The sequence below is a fragment of the Marmota monax genome, unplaced genomic scaffold, assembly GCF_021218885.2.
Source record: "Marmota monax isolate L192 unplaced genomic scaffold, Marmota_monax_Labrador192_F-V1.1 WCK01_AAM20220418_F8-fsc00026, whole genome shotgun sequence".
Classification (NCBI taxonomy): Eukaryota; Metazoa; Chordata; class Mammalia; order Rodentia; family Sciuridae; genus Marmota; species Marmota monax.
The window spans coordinates 1204498-1223569 of record NW_026693108.1 but is presented as its reverse complement, the minus strand read 5'-3'; the positions used below and the strand labels follow the sequence as shown (position 1 = coordinate 1223569).

The following is a 19072-nucleotide window of genomic DNA, read 5'->3' as shown; positions in this document are numbered from 1 at the left end:
GTCCAGGTTTATGTAATTACAAATATGAGGACTCATTCACACACAAAAACAAATGCAAAGAAATTTCAAAGAGGAAAACTTTCACTCATCTTTTCAGACCCCGTCTCACCAAGGCTCAGTGCTATCTGCATGAGACGCATCACTATTAGTGTCTTCAGAAAGAAAGCAGCCACCATGCAGACTAGATGGTGCTGACGACCGGGCCGTGGCACTGGACACCAGAGCACCTGACGACCCCCTCCCCAACACTAGCACCTGCCACTTGTGCATAGTCCTTTGCTTTCAACATGGAACAGAGGAATTTTGGCCCCTCTTCCCACAGTGGTTACTGCTTGGCTAAGCTCAGGCTTCCTGTGCAAACACAGTACTGTCCACTCAACCCGCCCACAGCCACTCTTCTCAGGGGCAAGGGGCTGCAACTGTGGCTGGCTGCTTCAGTCCACAAGACGCACCAGGAACAGCTGCGGCGAGGCCATGCACCACCTCATGGGCAGCAGAAGGCACTTCAGACGCGTTCTGAGAAATCGTGACCTGAAAATAATGCCACCTTACAAGTGATAAAAATAAGTAAAAGGTGAACCAAAAAAGTCACCCAAGCAGCAAGGCCTTGGCTCGCCCTGAGCTTTCAACACCGTCGTTTGTAGAGAGAACAGCGCTTCACTGTGGCCACTGTCACCCTTGCTGCCACTTGCTGTGCAGCACAGGTGCACCCCAGAGGGGAAGTGTGAGGAGAGCCGGCAGCGGTGCAGGTGAGGAAGAGGCACAGCAGGACAGTGGCCGGGCACACACTCTGGCCTCCTGAGGCACAGAGACTAGACCAACGTGTGCTGCACCTTCCAGGACCTCCGCGTTCAGCATCAGGTGAGGCTCGGTTCCTCCGCCCAGCTGAACTCGCATGAGATGCAGGTGCCGGCTTGAGACACCCACCTTGCACTGCAGCCCTCTGAGGCCCAGGGCATCTCTGGAAGCCCTGTACAGGCAGCGAGGCCTGCAGCTTGGGAGAGACAGCACCCTGGGACAAGCACCTGGGAGAACAGGGCAGAGCCCCACAAGGGCCACCCTTCCCGAACATCCAGAGCCACTACCAGATGCCCAGCCTAGCCCTCCGGACAATTCTAAAAGCATCTCATATCCAACATTCAATCCAAACATCAGGCCACTTCTCACAGCTTCCATTCATATTAACTAATGTTTTATTCATTTTCTTGCTAAGATGTCCATTTTTATTTTCAAGCAAACTTGAGAGTCAATCCTGAGCACAGACGTGTAACTACATGCTCTTGAACCAGCCACTTCCCGTCCCCAGTGGAAACAGTCGTTGACTAGGAGACCTCTGTGGGCTCTGCTGGGAGAACTGAACCTGGCCAGTGTTCAGAGCTGCCCTCGAAGGGCTCCCTCCGTGGCAGACAAGGTCAGCAGTCAGACACGGCCACGCCCCGACACCATCTGTGCTGGGAGCACTGTCTCACTCAGCGGCATTGGAAACGAGGAGAAGTCAATACCATTTATTATCACTCACGCAGGGGATAAACTGGTGTTTAGTACACAAACTGATTTTAAAACAATTATCATTTACATTTCTTCTAAGCTAGTAAGATTATATTATCTTAATATTAAAAAGTAAGCAATAAACTCCCACTAACCAATGTTCTCCCCATCCCTATCCATTGTAGAGAACTGACATTCTCTACGGTTCTCTAAATATTCAGTGTCTAACCTTTTTGTTTTTGTATGAACAAATACATCTCAAAATAAAGGGAGAGGTAATTTCTGAATCAGTCTCACCTACAGCCCTTACAACTCTTCACGAGGAGGAACGAAGTCTTCCCCTCCTACTCGAGATCAGGGGCATGCCATTTCAACAGGACCGGCAGTGACCACTTCGACATGCTCTTCTGAGCAGATGGAGCCTCAGCTCTCCTTCCCCACACAGAGGGCTGGGGGAGACCACGAGCTCACTTGCCTACACTGTTCACTTCCTCACGAAACACGACACAACCCGAATTCAGTGCCACAGGTAGCAGTATCTTTTGGGTTAGCTGAAACTAACAAACCATTTAGTGGAACTGTGTTATACAGCTGAAGGGCAAATAGATAAAAATTCTGCCATCCAGGGAAAACAATCTTAAATTGAAACAGGTACGGTCCTCCTGGCAGAGCACCACACCCTGTCCCTGCCAGGTGCAATGACACACATCTGTAATTCCAGGGAGTCACTCGAGAGACTGAGGCAGGAGGATGGCAAGTTCCAGGCCAGCATGGCAACCGAGTGAGGCCCGGTCTCAAGATAAAAACCAAAAAAGGGCTGGGATGTGTCTCAGTGGTAAATTGCCCTGGTTTATTCTCTTTGCCCAAAAAACAAAAACAAAAAAAAAGCCTCCAGTCCGGAGCAGATGGACTTCCCCTGAACTGCCCACTGGCATGATGGGGCCGGGCCGGGTCCTGACGAGAGCCACTGAACGCTCGCTGGAGCAACGGCACCCTCCACACTGAGGACCACCACGGGCAGCTCTCAGGAGCACCTCAGGGGCCCCATGTGCACTAGCCTCAGGGTTGCAGGGGACAGACACATCTATATCACCACAGTTAACTTCTGCTCATGAAGACGCTTGCCACAACCAACTTCAAAATACTTCTCAAAATCTAACATAAGCACATTAATCCCCACCAAAAGGAACATGGGCAATAAATAATTTTTTGGAAAAAGAAAGACAAATAGGAAAAAACAAAGTGTTCACCCTCATCAGTAATTTTAAAAGCATAAAACATTTAAAATGAACTTTGACTTATCAAAAACCTAATTCACTTGGATGTAAGATCCAATCGTCAGCAGAAACAGCAATACCAACACCTTCCACAGAGTGAGAGCTGGGCTCGTGGGGATGTGACCTAAACGGCACAAGGCTCCCAAAAGCAGCCTGACCGTGTGCCCTACGGCTGGAACACAAGTGCCAAGTGCAGTACACAGAAGTGGAGCTGGAGCCCACGCCTGTGAGTCTGCAGTGATAAAACAACAGTGCAGCCAAGGCAACACAATGCTGTGGTCAGAAGGTTCTGGAACAAGTTCACTGACAAAAGGAAAGGACCGGGGAGAGAAGCGAGAGTCAAGCTCATCACGGTAAGACCCACTCACGTACAGTTACTAACTGGACAGACACCAAAGGTGCATATTCACAAACAGAGAAAATAGACCAGAAGATTTATTACTTGTCTCCTAGTGAAGAACAAAACATGGGTCTGGGGTTGCAGCTCAGTGGTAGAGCGCTCGCCTAGCACGCATGAGGCACTGGGTCTGATCCTCAGCACCACACAAAAATAAAATAAAGATATTGTGTCCACCTAAAACTAAAAAGTAAATATTAAAAAAAAAAAAGAAACACTGTTGCTTATTTGCAATGGTGAGAGAAATGCGATCCCCACCATCAGCACCTAAAGGTGCTCTGGAGCTCAGATCCCTAAAACCAAAGCACCCAAGATGCTGATACCGATGAGGAAGAGCAGCACAGGGACAAAGTCTCTGCACGACTGGGTCCATCTAAATCCACAGCAAGACGCTGGCTGGTCGGTGGGCGGCCGAGAACCCACTCCTTGATCCTACTGACAAGAGTGGAGGAGGAGGACAGCAGAACTGCAGGGAACGCAGGAAGAGCCAGTGACAACAGTGGCAGTGCTACCTGTGGAACTGCCCGGTGCAACTGCACCCCGGGCACACAGGACACAAGCAGGGCCTGTGTCCAGGGCCATCTCTGGAACCCTACCCCTCCTCAGCTACTCTGAGGACCCACCACGAGCCCTTCTCCACAGCAGCTTCAGGCGCCCAGGGAGACCCTGGCCAGGCAGGTCCCCACTGCCTGCAGCCTGCCCAGGCGTCACTGTCTGGGACTCTAGAGTCTAGCAGAGACACAGAGATCTTCAATTCCTTTTTTATTTTTAATAACTGCTTTTCACCAACCCAAGGGCTTATTCACTTTAGTTTTCTTTAGAGCTATGTATTGACTAAAATAATTTCTCAAAGGTTCTTGCCAAATCAATTTCAAAGCAAAGATTTCCCAAGTATTAGCAACTGAAGTCATTCAAGGTTCGTGACAGTAGAACAACGTGACTGACGCCTCACATTTTTACTGTAAACGTTTCCATGTCCTGGTTTATGGAAAAATAATGCACTAAATAAATTCCACAAGAGAACATAAATAAGACACTAAGTGAATTTTAAATGAGTCAATGACTTGTTAAATGGCTTTCCTTCCTTAAAACCGCCACTGTTTCGGCACAGTGGAGCACACATGTGATCCCAGCTACTTGGGAGACTGAGTCAGGAGCATTTAAAGTTCCAGACCAGCCTCAGCAACTTAATAAGAGTCTGTCTCAAAATAAAAAATTAAAGAGCTAGGGATGTGGCTCAGTGGCAGAGTGGGTTCAATGCCACCCCAACCCCCCACAAAATTGCCTACCAATATAGTTAAAGTGTTTAACTAGGTAACAGTTGACAACCAGTGAAAAACAAATGTGATTTTTTAAAAATATATTTTTTATGATCTGAAAAAGTAACAGTATGACTCACTTTGCTCACTTGTACCGATGTCCAGATAACTCATGTTACGAGCAAGCCCTTTCACTAAACACTACAGAAGACAACAGTGGCTCCCTCCAGCTGGACTACTTCAGATAGACTTCCGTTTCCAGGGAGTCGCTAGAAACCAGCCAGTGCGGCTGGGGGCAGGCACATGCCCACACGGCCACCCCACAGGGCCTACCCGGCATGCTCCTCAGGAGCTTGGCGTTGCACATGTGTCCCTTCCGGATGTCGGTGAGGATGTACTCCATGCGCTTGGCCCTCCAGAGGAAGTTGAACGCTCTCAGGTAGTGGCTCATGCACTCTCGTGTGAACACCTGGGGGACAGCGGAGACAGGGTCACGGCACTCGCTGCAGACTGCAACCAACCTAGGTCCCAGCCTCGAAAAGCCAACAAACACTCAGTCAATGCCAGCAAACTCCAGGAGATGCGCAAGTCACTGAATCAGTGCATTTCAAGGAAAGCACCACAACCGCCATGACACTGGTGATTCACAGGCCAGGCCCAGCCCAACAGCAGAAGGCAGGCGTTTTTAGGCCCACCCTGCAGCAGGGAAAACTGGGGCTCAAGGTGACATGGCTCCTAAGTGTGGATGCTTAGCTATGACTCCCAGCTCCTGGAGGGACCTAACAGCAGCTCCAAGGTGGAAGGGAGGCCTAGCGGAATCCCCACTCTGAAGGGTCCCTCAGCCATCTTCATGGATCTACTCATCACTTGAATACCCCATTTGATGCCCACAAATGTGGCTTCTCAAGCACTGAATTAACACCACCAGCCCCTGGTGGGGACCATACAAGGCCTTCCCTGCAGCCCCTCAGTGACTCAACCCACGAGTCACTTCTTAGACCAAGGATGAGCTATGCACTTGTGGCACAGGGTCTTCTGCAGACCACAGCCACATATTTCTGATAGAAACATGAGTGCTGCAGTGGAGCACATGTCCACCTCCATCAGAGGAAGGGCAGAGGAAGTGTGGCCTGCCTCAGTGTCCACCCTGCACCACAGACACTTGGACATGGCCGGCTCGGCAGGCCACTTCTGCCACTGGGACAAGGCCAGCCTTCGCTCTGAAGGCAGCTCCTGCATCCCTGGACCTGGCTTTGTCCACCTCCTCTTCTTTATCTAAATGTGACGTATGTGGCCCTATTCTACCCATCTCACCTGCCCAAGCTCTACCCATCCTCCAGGACAAAGGTACACGTCGTTTCCCCCGAGGCGCCCATGTCCCTCTTCCTCAGACACCTAGAACATACTGCTGGATGTCCTTAGTTTTAGTATGTGACTAAGGACTACCTATTTATTCTCCCGTATGCATCTCTGTGCCAGTACCTGGCAGGAGCCCACACTGATGGAGGACCAAGCGCTGGAGCAGAGGTGACTAAACTTGCACTGAAAGTACTCCAAAACCAGACCATCTGCTTCGAAGTGCTTCCCATGCTATCAACAGTCTTGCAATTACAGAAATTAAGGTGACTGGATTAAGTATTGTGGTAAATGAAGGATTCTTCACCATATAAATACATACTGTAGGGCAAGGGCCCTTTAACACTTTTTAGGGTTTTTTTAATTTGTTCTAATTAGTTATACATGTCAATAGAATGCATCTGGACACACCGTACACAAATGAAGCACAACATATCATTCCTTTAACACATTTTAAACTGCATTTTTAAAATGCAATTTAATCACCACTTCTTTGGGATATTAACTAAAAAAAAGGTGCTCACATTGCACTGAATTTACATGAAGAAAGCACCACAACACTGTAGTTCTACTGTCACACTGCCTTTCAGTTCACCTCCTCTTACAGAATCGATTTCAGATAAATAGTAAAAAAGCTCTGAAACTTGAGAAGGCAGCACTGAGGCCGAACCAGGCCCTCACTGCCCCTGCCTCACCACCAACCCCTCAGCCACGGGGCACTCTGAGTTCCCAGATGAAATAAAACCCAACGTCACACAAAGAGCTTAGGGTTCATTCAAAATAAGGGGAGCCAGAGTATTTTATTACATGTTTAGTGAACTATATTTGGCTAATTTAGGGGGAAAGTAACTTGAATCTTGAATTTCATAAATTACTTTCCCAAATAAAATCTATCCAAAAATTTCCAAATTGCTGTTATTAGATATAATTTCATGATTATTACCAGACATATGTATAATTAAATTCTGTATAAAAATGCCAACTTGAATTGAGAACAGAAAATAAATAGAATAATATGTGAGTTTAACAGAAAACGATTCTCTTCAAAATCTTGACTCTAAAGACTATTTTTAATATGTTTCCTAGTAACCTTTATACATAACATAACTGCATACAGTTTACTCTGATAAACATTATTTCAGTTTCTAATAACAGTTGAATACTTACAGCAGTCCAATATGGCTACAGTCATGGCAATTTAGCTGAAAACATGCTACCACATGGCAAAGGCCAGACGAGCAGGAGGGCATCCGCACACTGGGTCCCTGGCAGGGCTGCCACCGATAGGACCCTCCCTTCCCCTTTCTCCATCGGGCAGTCCAGGCTGCTGCCGTGACCACCACTGGCTAGCCTACAAATCGACACTTGTTTGTCACAGGAATGTCCTAGATGCATTTTAAATGACACTATGGCATAACGTGCTTTTCTTCTGTCCTTCTGCTAGAGCTTGAAAACCTCTGATTTTAACAACATGCCATCACACTTGTGAGTGCACAGCACACTCCATGTAAGACGTGCAATGTTACAAACAGCTAAGGCATCACTTATCTAAACTGTGTTCGGGTTGCCGATTTGCGAAGGCACCTGGAGCTTGTGAAAACGCAATTTCCCTTCCTAGGGTATCCTGGCCCCTCATGCGGGTTGGACAAAGCACTCTACCACGGAACCCCACCCCCGCCCCACTGTGGAGCCTGTTGTAGGCTATGAAAATGGCAGGAAACGTACATGAGCCCACAAAGCAGATACTATGACAGTCTCTCACTTACAGTGTTAAAATATCAAGCATGTTTAGGATGTAAGTCAAAGGAAAAAACCTAACTGCACATGACAAAAGAGTGAACTTAAGGGTGTTCAAGCCAAGGCAGCTTCCTCTGGCGAAGGACAGACAGGCGAGGCAGAAGTAAGGCACCTATGCCGGTAGTCCCAGCTCACGGCCAGCAACACACAAGTGGTTGGTGCCAAGTCTGCCCAGTCTGGTGCAGCTTCAGAGACATTATCCTCATGGGCAGTGTGATTCACCCCAGGAGAGGAGGGGACAAGCCATAGAGTCCGGCTCTACAGGAACTACCACAGAAGGCTTAGAGTCTAACTCTGTTACTTCTCAGCAAAATATTTGTCCCAATAAATAAAAGAAATGCAGTGTCCTTCTTCAATATTTCAGCTATAAAAATGACTGAACTAAGTTTAAAGAGATATCATGGTCAAGGAGGATTTATTCAAGCCTGAATAAAGAAAAATGAGCACCAGAAAGAGGCATTTTAATTGCAGAAACTAAGATGACAACTCTCCTGGCCAACCATTTACGATCGGATAACTAAAAAGAAAGGGCGCTTCACATGTGGTAAAAGCACTATGAACAATAGCACAGCTATTTTCTCATCAGTTTAAATGAATACTCCATATCAAACTTTATCTAAGTAGTAAAAATACAATTCCCCTAAAATATACTTTATAGTTCCTTTCAAATTATTCTAAATTAGTTGCTACAATCTAAGAATAATGGAACAAAATGAACAATCCATTTATTAAGTACTTGCTGAAATCTATGATAGAAGGGATGATATTTTTAAGGAATCTTAAAATAATACAGCATTTCAGCACTCATTACTAATGATTTAACACACGATTTTGGCCTAAGTATTATTCATTCATTCAATGGGCACATATCCTACACGTCACAATCACTTGGATCATGTTCACGGAGAAAAAAGCCAATTTTAAACAATAAAATGTTTAGCATTCAAAACAGGCTGACTGTTAGACAAGCACACAGAATGAACTCACAGTTGCAATGGGTCCATCAACGTGGTAATCCAGGCTGAAGACGTCCCAGCCAGTGTCACCCGGAGAGACCTATCAGCAGAAACAGACATCGGTTTATCATCTGTTATTTTCAGACAACTGAAAGACTCAGGGCACCTGCTGCAGAACTGCCCAGGCTTCAAGAGATAGCACTGACCGGCCCCCTCTGTAACAAGGCTCTTGTTAGAGAGCAGGGAGCGGATGACGTCAGCCTCTGCGTCCTCAACATTGAGGTGAGGGCAAGGCACGCCACAGCTGCTCTACAGGTGGTTAGGAATGAACACTGAGGGTACATTCAAAGCCCATGGGCCCATGACAGGTTCCAGATCTCAAAAAGTGTACTTTAAGAAAACCAATGGAGTCGTATCATGATTCTCATCAACATTCAGCGAACACGCGCTTGTGTTTATACCCAGGCCCCAGCCAGAGCCACTTCCTCCCTCCCACCTATGCTGAAAGCCAACCTGATGCAGAACAGTCGCCATCACCAAGTGTCCATGATGTGCCGTCTGTTCTGGGCCCACCAGCCCTGTGAATCACCCCTCCCCAGGTGGCATGGCTTGCAGGGGAGGTGACTTGCCTGTAATCACCAGTATCAAGGCTCAAGTGGAGTCAAGGCCCCAGGAAACAGGCGGCGCCGTTCCCTGGAGAGCCTAGAGGAGCCGGGCCTTCACCAACGTGGACACACCCACGAAGACGCACGGCACACTCACGCTGCTCACCTCCAGCAGCCTCACGTCCAGCCTTCTGAGGATCTCAGGACTGTCAAACTGTGCATTGGTGGCTCTCACAGCAGTTTCAAGGATTCCAGTCAAGTTATGTTGATACAAAGTTGTTGCTGGACGGACAAGTTCCGGTCTTAATATGTTGTGTAAAAATTAAAGAAAATGTTACTTGGACTTTGAAGGAACCCCTAAGTACCTTACAAGTAAAATTCTAATTGCAAAAACTGAAAAGATAAATGGGACCAATACAGTATAGTAACAAGAGCTACAAGACATAAATTGCAAATAGGATTTGCCAACTATTTTAAAGACTAAAACATTTATTTAAAATTCCCAAAATATTAATCTTCATTTGGCTGAAATTGAAAGTACTTAAATGTTAGCAAAGTTTTCAAACTTAAGACTGGCTTATGAGTAGCACAGATGACTCCTTTCCTACAGACACTCAATGGCAGGAGAGGGCTTCCTTGAAATCAAGCCTACTAGAAACGAGGATGAGGCAATTCCAAGGGGCTCAGAAACACCCGCCATCAGCAACAGTACTGCCAGCTGCTGGTGGCTGCAATCTCTAAATACCAGGCCTTAGGGTGCCTGAGAAACATGGGCCAACACTGGGCATCACCTGGCCACTCCCCAGAGACACCAGACACCTAAAGCCAAGCTCTGAGAAGGACCCCTGCCTAGGATAATCCAAGCCACCCTAAAACTTAAATTTCCAAATAATCGGTAAATAACAAAGCACAGATACTCAGAAATATATTTACAGAAAGTGAAGTCCCTGATAGAGCTAGTCCACATGGGTTTTAGAACTAGACAAAAGACAAAATGACTCCGGTGGTTTATTTAAGGGGGCAAATCAAAGGCAGGTATAAGGTTTCAAGGGCAGACAAGAGTCACAAGCCACCTGTGGCTGTGTGTGGACTGCTGTGCATAGTAGCCTCGAGAAAGGATCAGTCTGGCATGGAGAACTCCTGGTGGCACCCCGACAAGGAGTGACTACCTAATGCGGGTGAACTTCCCCCCTCAAGCTCTGCCAAAGATCCCACACTGCACCTCAAATGGGTGTCACATGCCAAGACGTCAATCAATCTGCTGACCGCAAGACTCCGCCCTTGAAACCTTATCCCTGCCTTTGATGTGCCCCCTTAAATAAACAATAAATAAAGTTCAACCATGGCCCAAGACTACCGCAGATCTGATGGGGACAGCTAGGATTTAAAAGTAACTTATTGTTTTGTGTCATAAGGGGGACATTCATCTTTTTTTTTAAATGTCCTAAAGAGAACTCCACACCCTGCCCCCAAATAAGAAGTATCCATTCTCACAAACGTCTGAGTGAAAACCACTGGGCTTATGCTGTGACAACACTCAGCGTGTGCATGGCCAGCTCTGCCCAAGAGCGCTGGACTGCACCCCTGGGGTCTGTGTCCTCTTAGGTACAGATGTCTCTGTCTCTAGGGAGGGAGGAGAGAACCAGCATGGGACTCCAGAGGGATGGCGGAGGAGGGCCAAAGGAGCCAAATGGAAGGTTTTGCTCTTCACACAAAACAATGATAGCTGAAAATACGAATACAAAGTTCAGTGTAAATTATACATTTTCAGGTTAATTTCACACTGAAGCCAGAGTTAACTATGATTCTGCCTGACTTCTCACACTCAGGGTGCTGACACAGCCACAGTGCTCGTAATGACACAGATTCTTAGGAACAGCACGTCGCACAGGCTGATGGCCTACAGATCACCAGAGCAAACCCAAAGGACCCTGGCCGGTGAAATGACACCATTTCATCTGTGTAGATTCTGATAGGCGTGTGCCCCATAACAATTCAAGCTTTCCCTCTGATACCACTGATTCTTCCACACCAGAAGTATCAGACTCTTTCACATTGCAAGTACTGCCTACTTAGAACACTTGAGCAGTTTACTTCTTACTTTAGCAAATCCATTAAGTGCCTTATAAAGTCTCCTTGTCCAAGAAGCAAGTACCGCCTCATGGCCTGCATGTGGTCCAGCAGGCTGTACTTTTTGTTGAGAACATCCAGTAGATATTTGCTGGTCTCGAAATAAGCAGCATCGATCTTCCCTTGAAATGCATTTTCTAAATCTGTGAATAAATCTGCAGCTGTAGAGGACAAAGGGAGAAGCACACATACATGTGTGATATGTATCGGAACAGTACAGCAGTGGCACAAATGTGCGGAAGGCAGGCCGACCCCACCATAGAGTTGCAGTCAAAGAAAGCAAACCAGCACCCAGACAGCTGAGGGCACTCGCCGACCTCAACTGCGGGACCAACAATAGGAACTGACACGGCACTGCTCCTAACTCCAGAGGTCACTTTCCACACTGCCATGTGAAGTCTGACTAAAGCTCTATAGTCACCCAGAAAATAAGTGGTCCTGGAGCAGAGCCCCGTGTGAACATGTGTGCGTCATGCAGCCACATCACAGTGCCACAGGAACCCACTGGAGACTTCCCAGGGAGAGGACCAGACTGTAGCCCACAGAGCCTAGCTCCTAACAGGGAGAAAGTACTTCCAAAGGACAAGAATGTGGAGACCACAGACACACCTCAGGCTAATTTATGAGGCTAATTACATCCTGCAGCTCCAGCGTGAACATTCAGTTTCATTAAGAAACCACAGTACCCTCGGGCTAGAAAACCACCCCAAAGCTAAGCAAAGACCTAGCCTGAGAAAAGATGAAGTACATGTTCAAGGTCAAGCAGGAATAAGAGAGGCGAGGCCTTTCATTCCCAGTTTCAGTCTCCTTCCACTGCTGAGTTAGAGTATCAGAAGACTCCATGATTCTCTGTGCTTCCCCACACCCGTGGGTGAGTCTGGTACTGCTCACTCCAGTGACCCCCTAGAGTAGGAAACCAGGACCCGGTGAAGAGGGCCACAGATGACGGCAGAGTGAGGTCTGCTGGGCCCACAGGCACAGGAGCAGGCCACCAGCTCCCACGGTCCTCACGCTAAGGGCAGAGGTGATGTTTCTGTTCATCTATGCAGTTTTAAAAGGGCAGACTCTGTAGCCCAGGAGGCCTTCAGCACACTGCTGTTTGACTCACAGGCATTTCTCATTCTAGTACACACAACAGAACACTAACCAATCTTCCCCCAGGGCGCCTGTCAGAAAACTGAGACCCAGGCTCCTCAAGTCCCAGCACTCCTGTGTCCAGCTTCTCAAATTCCTCTTTATTCTTTAGTGGCACTTGGATAATCTGGAAATTTTTTCACAGGTGAATATGAATCTGACATATCCCACATGTGTACTGTTGGCAGTCTCTGGGGACTTGTGCCCTATCTTTCCACTATGCTATAAACTGAGCAGCAGAAGCTGGCTTTCCACAGACACTAGCTATGACACAGTCTGAAGGGGCAGCAGGAATCCAGGCCACCGTGAAAAAGCAGCACAGCCACAGCCACAGTGCAGAATGGCAGCTGCAGAGGTGCAGCAGGGGCAGCTGCAGTGGCCTTACAGCAGCAGCAGAGGCGGCAGTAACACCAGCAGCACACAGTGACGGCAGCAGCGGAGGCAGCCAAACCAGGCCTGTGGAGACACTGTCCCTCCCAGGTGCTACCCATGCCCCTCCTGCAGGTGGTCCTCTAGGCACTATGGAAAGGCCACGGCTCCAACACAATTGCCATCCTGGCTCTTCTTTCTTCTACCTTTTAATCATAGGCATTTCCCAAAATCTGCACTGAATGGCACCTCTCTATCCAGGAGTTAACCTGAGGGACCACAAAACTGTGTCCAAATTCACTGTGGGTGAGACACCCAGCTCTGAGGGCCTGACATTTGCCCCACCCCACCCCCTGGGCACTCTGGCCAGGGCATCAGCCTTGCCCTTGGCTGTCGTAACAAGGCAGGTGCTTCCCAAACTTCCACAGCCAGCCCGATCTTCTCCTAGGGTTACTTGGTATCCCATTGTCAATACAAAGGAAACTGTGAGCCATCTGAGATGACGATAGGAACAGCAGATAGAGCCAGGACAGGAAAGCTATAAAAACAAGTTAGGCACACACACAATACCATGAAACTACTAAAGCTGGGCAGGCAGCGAGTGGGTAAAATGGAAGTGAGGAATGGCAGACGAATGAGGGGAAATCATCACACTTGAAATGGAGGGACAAATTTAGCACAGCATTTTGAATACAACAGATTGCCAAATCCCTGCTGGTTTCTGAACTAGCATTTGAGTCCCAAAGCAGGGCTACCATTAGTTACATTTCACCCTGTTTTCTTATTTTGGCACCTGTCACTTTACCATTAGGGAAAGAGTAACACAAATTACTAAGCAGAATAAAAAAGTCACACCCTAGTCCAATACCTACTATTTAACTCTGTGTAAAAAAGGGAATTAACATTCATACAGATATTATACGCACAAACGTGCACACACTCGCCCACATATATATCTAAACTGTGGTCAACAGTATGTTAGTCATCCACATAATCTCTAAATCCTATAGAACAAAGAACATCTTAAGCAATAAATAACCATCACCATCACCACATGATCACCCCCACCCTCACTGTCACCACCCTCACTGCCACCACCTTCACTGTCACCATCATCACCACACCCTGTCACCATTATCACCACCACCACTACCATCCCCATCACCATTATCACCCTCATCACCACCATCCTCACCACCATCACCTTCACTGTCACCACACCCTGTCGCCATCACCACCATTATCACCACCACCACTACCACCATCCCCATCACCATTATCACCCTCATCACCACCATCCTCACCACCACCATTCTCATCAGTACCTTCACCACCGCTACCATCCCCATTACCACCACACCCACCATCATCATCCCTGTCCTCACACCACCACCACCATATCATCATCCCCACCATCAATACATTACCTTTACCCCTATTACCACCATCATCATTATCCCCAACCCCACATCACATCAATGACATCACCACCACCACCACCACCAATCATCACCACCAACATACTCATACCATCCTGCGGTGGCTCTGCAGACTTGGTCACAGCTATCATCTTTGTGGTAGGAGTCTGGTCATGACAAACTTGGTGCAAGAAATTTATTGATTTTCCTATCAAAAGGACCTAAAAGGAAAATATCCTAAGATTACCTTTAAATGAAATTTAAATTATCATCAAATACTACAAATAGTCACAAGTTACAAATTGTTGATTGATCAAAAACTACATAACAAGAACATCAGATCTACTATCAAGTAACTTCTAGGAACTCAAAGCCAATACATTAACACACACATTGACATAGTGATGCATTCAATTAACATGTACTTCTAAGATACTAACAATCCTAACATGCAAAAAACAATTTTACTTAACTGAAAACTAGTTTTGTTACATAATCCAAGTATATATTGCAATAAAACATCGAAGTCACAAAAATTTCTTCTTCCCCACCTTCCTAGATTGATCCATTGTCATAAATGAAGGAATCATCGATTTCCTCAAAGTATATTTGTCATGCCACAGTCGGTCTGTTTTAACTGTTGGATCTGATGCTACAAAAAACTGAAAGCAAAGGTTCAATGAGTATCAAAAAGTGATATTATTGCAAAAACTGAACTAAAAGCAGCATCAAATAATAAGTTATTCTAGAAAATTATTCTATAGGCAAATTCTCCAGATAACAGGGAATCTTACCCATTTACCCAATAAAATTAGTTTTATAAAGAATTTTAGACAAAAATCCAAGTTGAATTACATGTTTCCCAAATAAGAGCATAAAAAAAACAAGTTAGACTACTTCTTGGAGAATCAGGAACCTCATTTTGAGTATCAAGGAGGCCCCTGCCCGCAACCTGGAACCGGCTTCCCTGTCTGCACGAAGCTCTACTACCTGGCAATAGCCCGAACTTCTGTTCTGCTCAGCCAGTACCAGCTTACCATCTCCACTTCACAGGGCTGCACTGTGGGGCACAGGTGTCTGAACCCACATGCTCTGCTCACAAAAGAGCACCAGAGTTCACACCATCACCTGCAGGCAGGCCCTCCCACACACACAAGCACACGTGCAATGGCCATCAGCAGCCAGCCAGGTGGCACTGGGAAAGGACCAAGATCTCCTCTCCCTCCCATTTAAGTCACAGCCCACTTTCCCCGCCCCCACCCACCCACTCCAGCCACCCAGAGGGCTGACATCAGGAAGAACTCCAAGCACTGAGGGGAAGTTCCACTGCTATCACGTCCAGCTTAGCTACCACCACAGTGAGAATACTTCCACCTTCAGCCACATGCCCAGCACCTGTGCCTTGGTTTCTATAGAAGAGTTTTCTAAAAGCAGAAGTGCTGAGTCGAAGTAGCCTAATTCTCATGGACAGTACCAGACTTCCTTTCCCAGTAGCCGTCTACTGCCCCCCCCTGCCAATAGCATGCCCGACATTCTGCATCTTGTGTGCTTTAGGTGACATTATTATTGTCCTGTTATTTGACTGCAAATGAAGTTTAACATATTTTCATAATTTCATTACTTTCTTTTTTTCCTCCTTAGAACTGTCTTTTTGTGTCCTTAACCCACCTTTCTACTGGTTTTGCCTTCCCTTATCAATAACATTCTGCTGTAAATTACTACATGACACAAACTTAGTTCTTCTTTTCTCTTTTTTATACCAGGGATTAAACTCCAGGGCACTCAACCACCTCAACCACTGAGCCCCATCCCATCCCTATTTTGTATTTTATTTAGAGACAGGGTCTCCCTGAGTTGCTTAGCACCTTACTTTTGCTGAGGCTGGCTTTGAACTTTCGATCCTCCTGCCTCAGCCTCCCGAGCTGCTGGAATTACAGGCACGTGCTACTACACCCTGCAAATCTAGTTTTCCTAAGTTAACTGTTTGCAACTGGTTACATTTGTGTTCTATTTTCCTGTGAGCTAAACACCTGCCTTCCTCTAGAGCTTCTAGGCTTCCTGTCTCCCTGAGATCTTCCCATTTCCAGATTATAGGAATATTCTCCACCATGTGACTTCAGTCTTTGTGCCATGTTCAACCTTGGACTCTGAACTGACAAGATGTTGCAGGGATCTGCTTCCCGCTGCGTGCCATGATTCTTTACTGCTGGACCTGCTGCACGGGGAAGCATTATCAGAACTGCATCAACAGATAAGAAAGGATGCCGTGTGCCTACAGCAAGAGACGTGAGGGGCACCTGAAGATTCTCTGACCAGCCACGGGGGTGGGGGCAGTTTGCTTAGTATTACCATGGGAAAGCAGTATCCATTGCCCCTAGAGTTTGAACCATAGGTTGTTATTCCCACTGGTGCTCCATGCTTGGGAGCATGGAGCCTCCGGGACCACACCTGGTCCTTAACACTGGATGGGCTCTAGGAGTCCTGCTGGCCTCCTGGCACAGAAGGGCCTCTGGGCTCACCTCGGTTCCTCCTGGGACCTAGATTCTGCTGCCTCCCCACGAGCCCACTCTGCTCTAAGAGAGAAGTCAGGACCACGACCTCAGCACCCGTGGTGGTGTGCCACAGGACCCAGAGGACTGAGACCCAGCACCGGCTGAACCACACACAGCAGCTCCACGGTGTCAGACCAGAAACCCCACACAGGCAGAAACACACAAGTGCCTACCCATCCCAAAGTGCCCTGTGAATGACACCCCCCGACTGGACAGTGAGTCCACAGGCACAAAATGGATCCAAGGAATATCAGCAATTATAGAGCAATGATCTTCTAACAAAATGCAAGGGCCAAAAGTAAACCAAGAAAAGAGAGGAGACCCCAAAAGGGCAACATCATTAGAAGAAATTGGAAATGTTAAGATGCTGTGAGCAAGGTCCAGGGCCTGCTTAACTTTTTAAAAAAAAAAAAAAAAAAAAGGTGGCTTTTCTTTTTTTTTTTTTTGGTACCAGGGATTAAACCCAGAGGCACTGGGCCACATCCAACTCCTTTTGATATATTTTATTTAGGGACAGGACAGGGTCTCGCTGGATTGGTTAGGGCCTTGTGCTAGGTCACTGAGGCTGGCTTTGAACTCATGATCCTCCTGTCTCAGCCTCTCAAGCTGCTGGGATTACAGGCATGTGCCACCACACCTGGCTAAAAACCACCATTCTTATGCTCTGAAAATGTTCGAGACCACAGAAAATATACAGAATGCCTGAGTTTACTTCATGACATTAGCCTGACGCTAGCACACCTTACAAAGAGTGTCAAAACTTAATATTATAAGCCAGTTTCATCTATGAAAATAGAAGAATGAATTCTGAATAAAATATTATCCTTATATTACTTAAATAAAGTATTCTTGGTCAGGATATATCACTGTTCAGTACGGCACTAAATGTCTAAACACAACTGAAAACAAAACATAAAGGAATTACAAAAAGCTATCATGTAGTGATTTAAAACAGTTTGTTCTTAACTATCACTGGCCTTCCAAGAATCTGAGGAAAAGTACAGACCTTTGTCCCGGGGAAAAAATGCACATGTCACAATACAGTTTGGTATACTGTTCAGGAATTTCAGAGATCATTCTAAGCAGCCGTGGTATGAAAAAATAATGTTTACTGGCATAAAATAACAGTATTTACTACAAGGAAAAAAATAACAAGTTATAAAACATGAATTGTGATATGGTACACAAAATGGCATATTCCTAAATATTTGTACATGAGATTACTAATGAATTTTTAACTACCTCCATTTACCTATTTATATAATCTATTATATCTCTATTTATATAACCCAGATTTTTAAAATTGGGAATATTTTTAAATCAGGAAAAAATACTGTTTAATTAAAGAAGTAATTCCATCAAATACTGAACACATTTTCCAGTATTTTTCTTAATAACATCATTTTCTCAAGGCAATTAGGTCAAAGGCTTTTTTGTCTCTGGCAGGAACACCAAGGGAGAAGAGCCCGGGGATGGAACTCCAGCAATGCCAAGGTCCTGGTAGGAGAGGTGTGACGGCCACGGCAGCACACAGCCAGCCCTTTGCACGCAGGTGCAGGACGAGACCAGGGCTTCCCTGACTGCAGAGCAGGGCCACCCCACTGGGTCAGCTAAAACTTCCCATCTTTAGCACAACTTGAACGACTAAGCATTCGTGGACCTTTCTATTTTAGACTTTTTGATTTACATTACCTTTCTAATTTAAAACACAACTCATAACTGCTTTGAGAAATAAACAGTTCTCTAATGTGGACTATCGTCACCTTAACATATACTTAAATTATCTCCACTGGAAATTTAAAAATCCACCATGAATAATCTCCAGGGTTACCCAATCATTGTGCTGTGCATGCTCTGTAGCCTGCCATTCAACAGATTAGATTAATTGCATAAATTGTATTTCCCTGCTCTTCACCTGAACAGAAGAGCTAGCTTTTATGGACAACACACTAATTCATCCTAATAGCTGGAGTGCAGCCGGATTTTTATCAGCGTGAACAATAAGAAAATTTAATTTCAGCTATAAAAAGCTCAGACAATCCGGTCATCTTCAGAAGTCATGAACGCATTGCTTCCTCTGGGGGCAAAGGAACATGCAGTCACTCTACCGGCAAACAGCCAATATGAACACAAAGACGGGGCCCTTCAGAACATAATTAACCCTGTGAGAGAGAGATGCAGCAAGGGAGGAAAAACAAGGTCAGAATACAGATGCAAAGCTTTTACTTTACTGATGCATTTTTCCACTCAAGGTCTTGGATTTTCACTATTAAACCTAACAGAATCAAGGGAAAATAAAGCTAACTGTACCAAGGTATGTCGTTCGCTGCTGGA

The 19072-nt window shown here is 46.2% G+C and overlaps 1 protein-coding gene across 3 annotated transcripts in view; it reads right to left on the bottom strand.

The window, feature by feature from the left end:
• Tubgcp3 (tubulin gamma complex component 3) overlaps window positions 1–19072 on the bottom strand; it is a 68579-nt gene that overhangs the window by 13583 nt on the left and 35924 nt on the right. For 2 of the 3 annotated variants that reach the window (XM_058582718.1, XM_046454892.2), the window contains exons 12-17: window positions 14738–14848; window positions 14293–14407; window positions 11237–11426; window positions 9302–9437; window positions 8562–8630; window positions 4755–4890 (exon numbers count right to left, since the gene is read on the bottom strand). In XM_058582718.1, coding sequence (XP_058438701.1) covers window positions 4755–4890; window positions 8562–8630; window positions 9302–9437; window positions 11237–11426; window positions 14293–14407; window positions 14738–14848 — 757 coding nt within the window. The remainder of the gene's footprint in view (window positions 1–4754; window positions 4891–8561; window positions 8631–9301; window positions 9438–11236; window positions 11427–14292; window positions 14408–14737; window positions 14849–19072) is intronic. The other variant, XM_046454893.2, reaches the window with a different exon arrangement.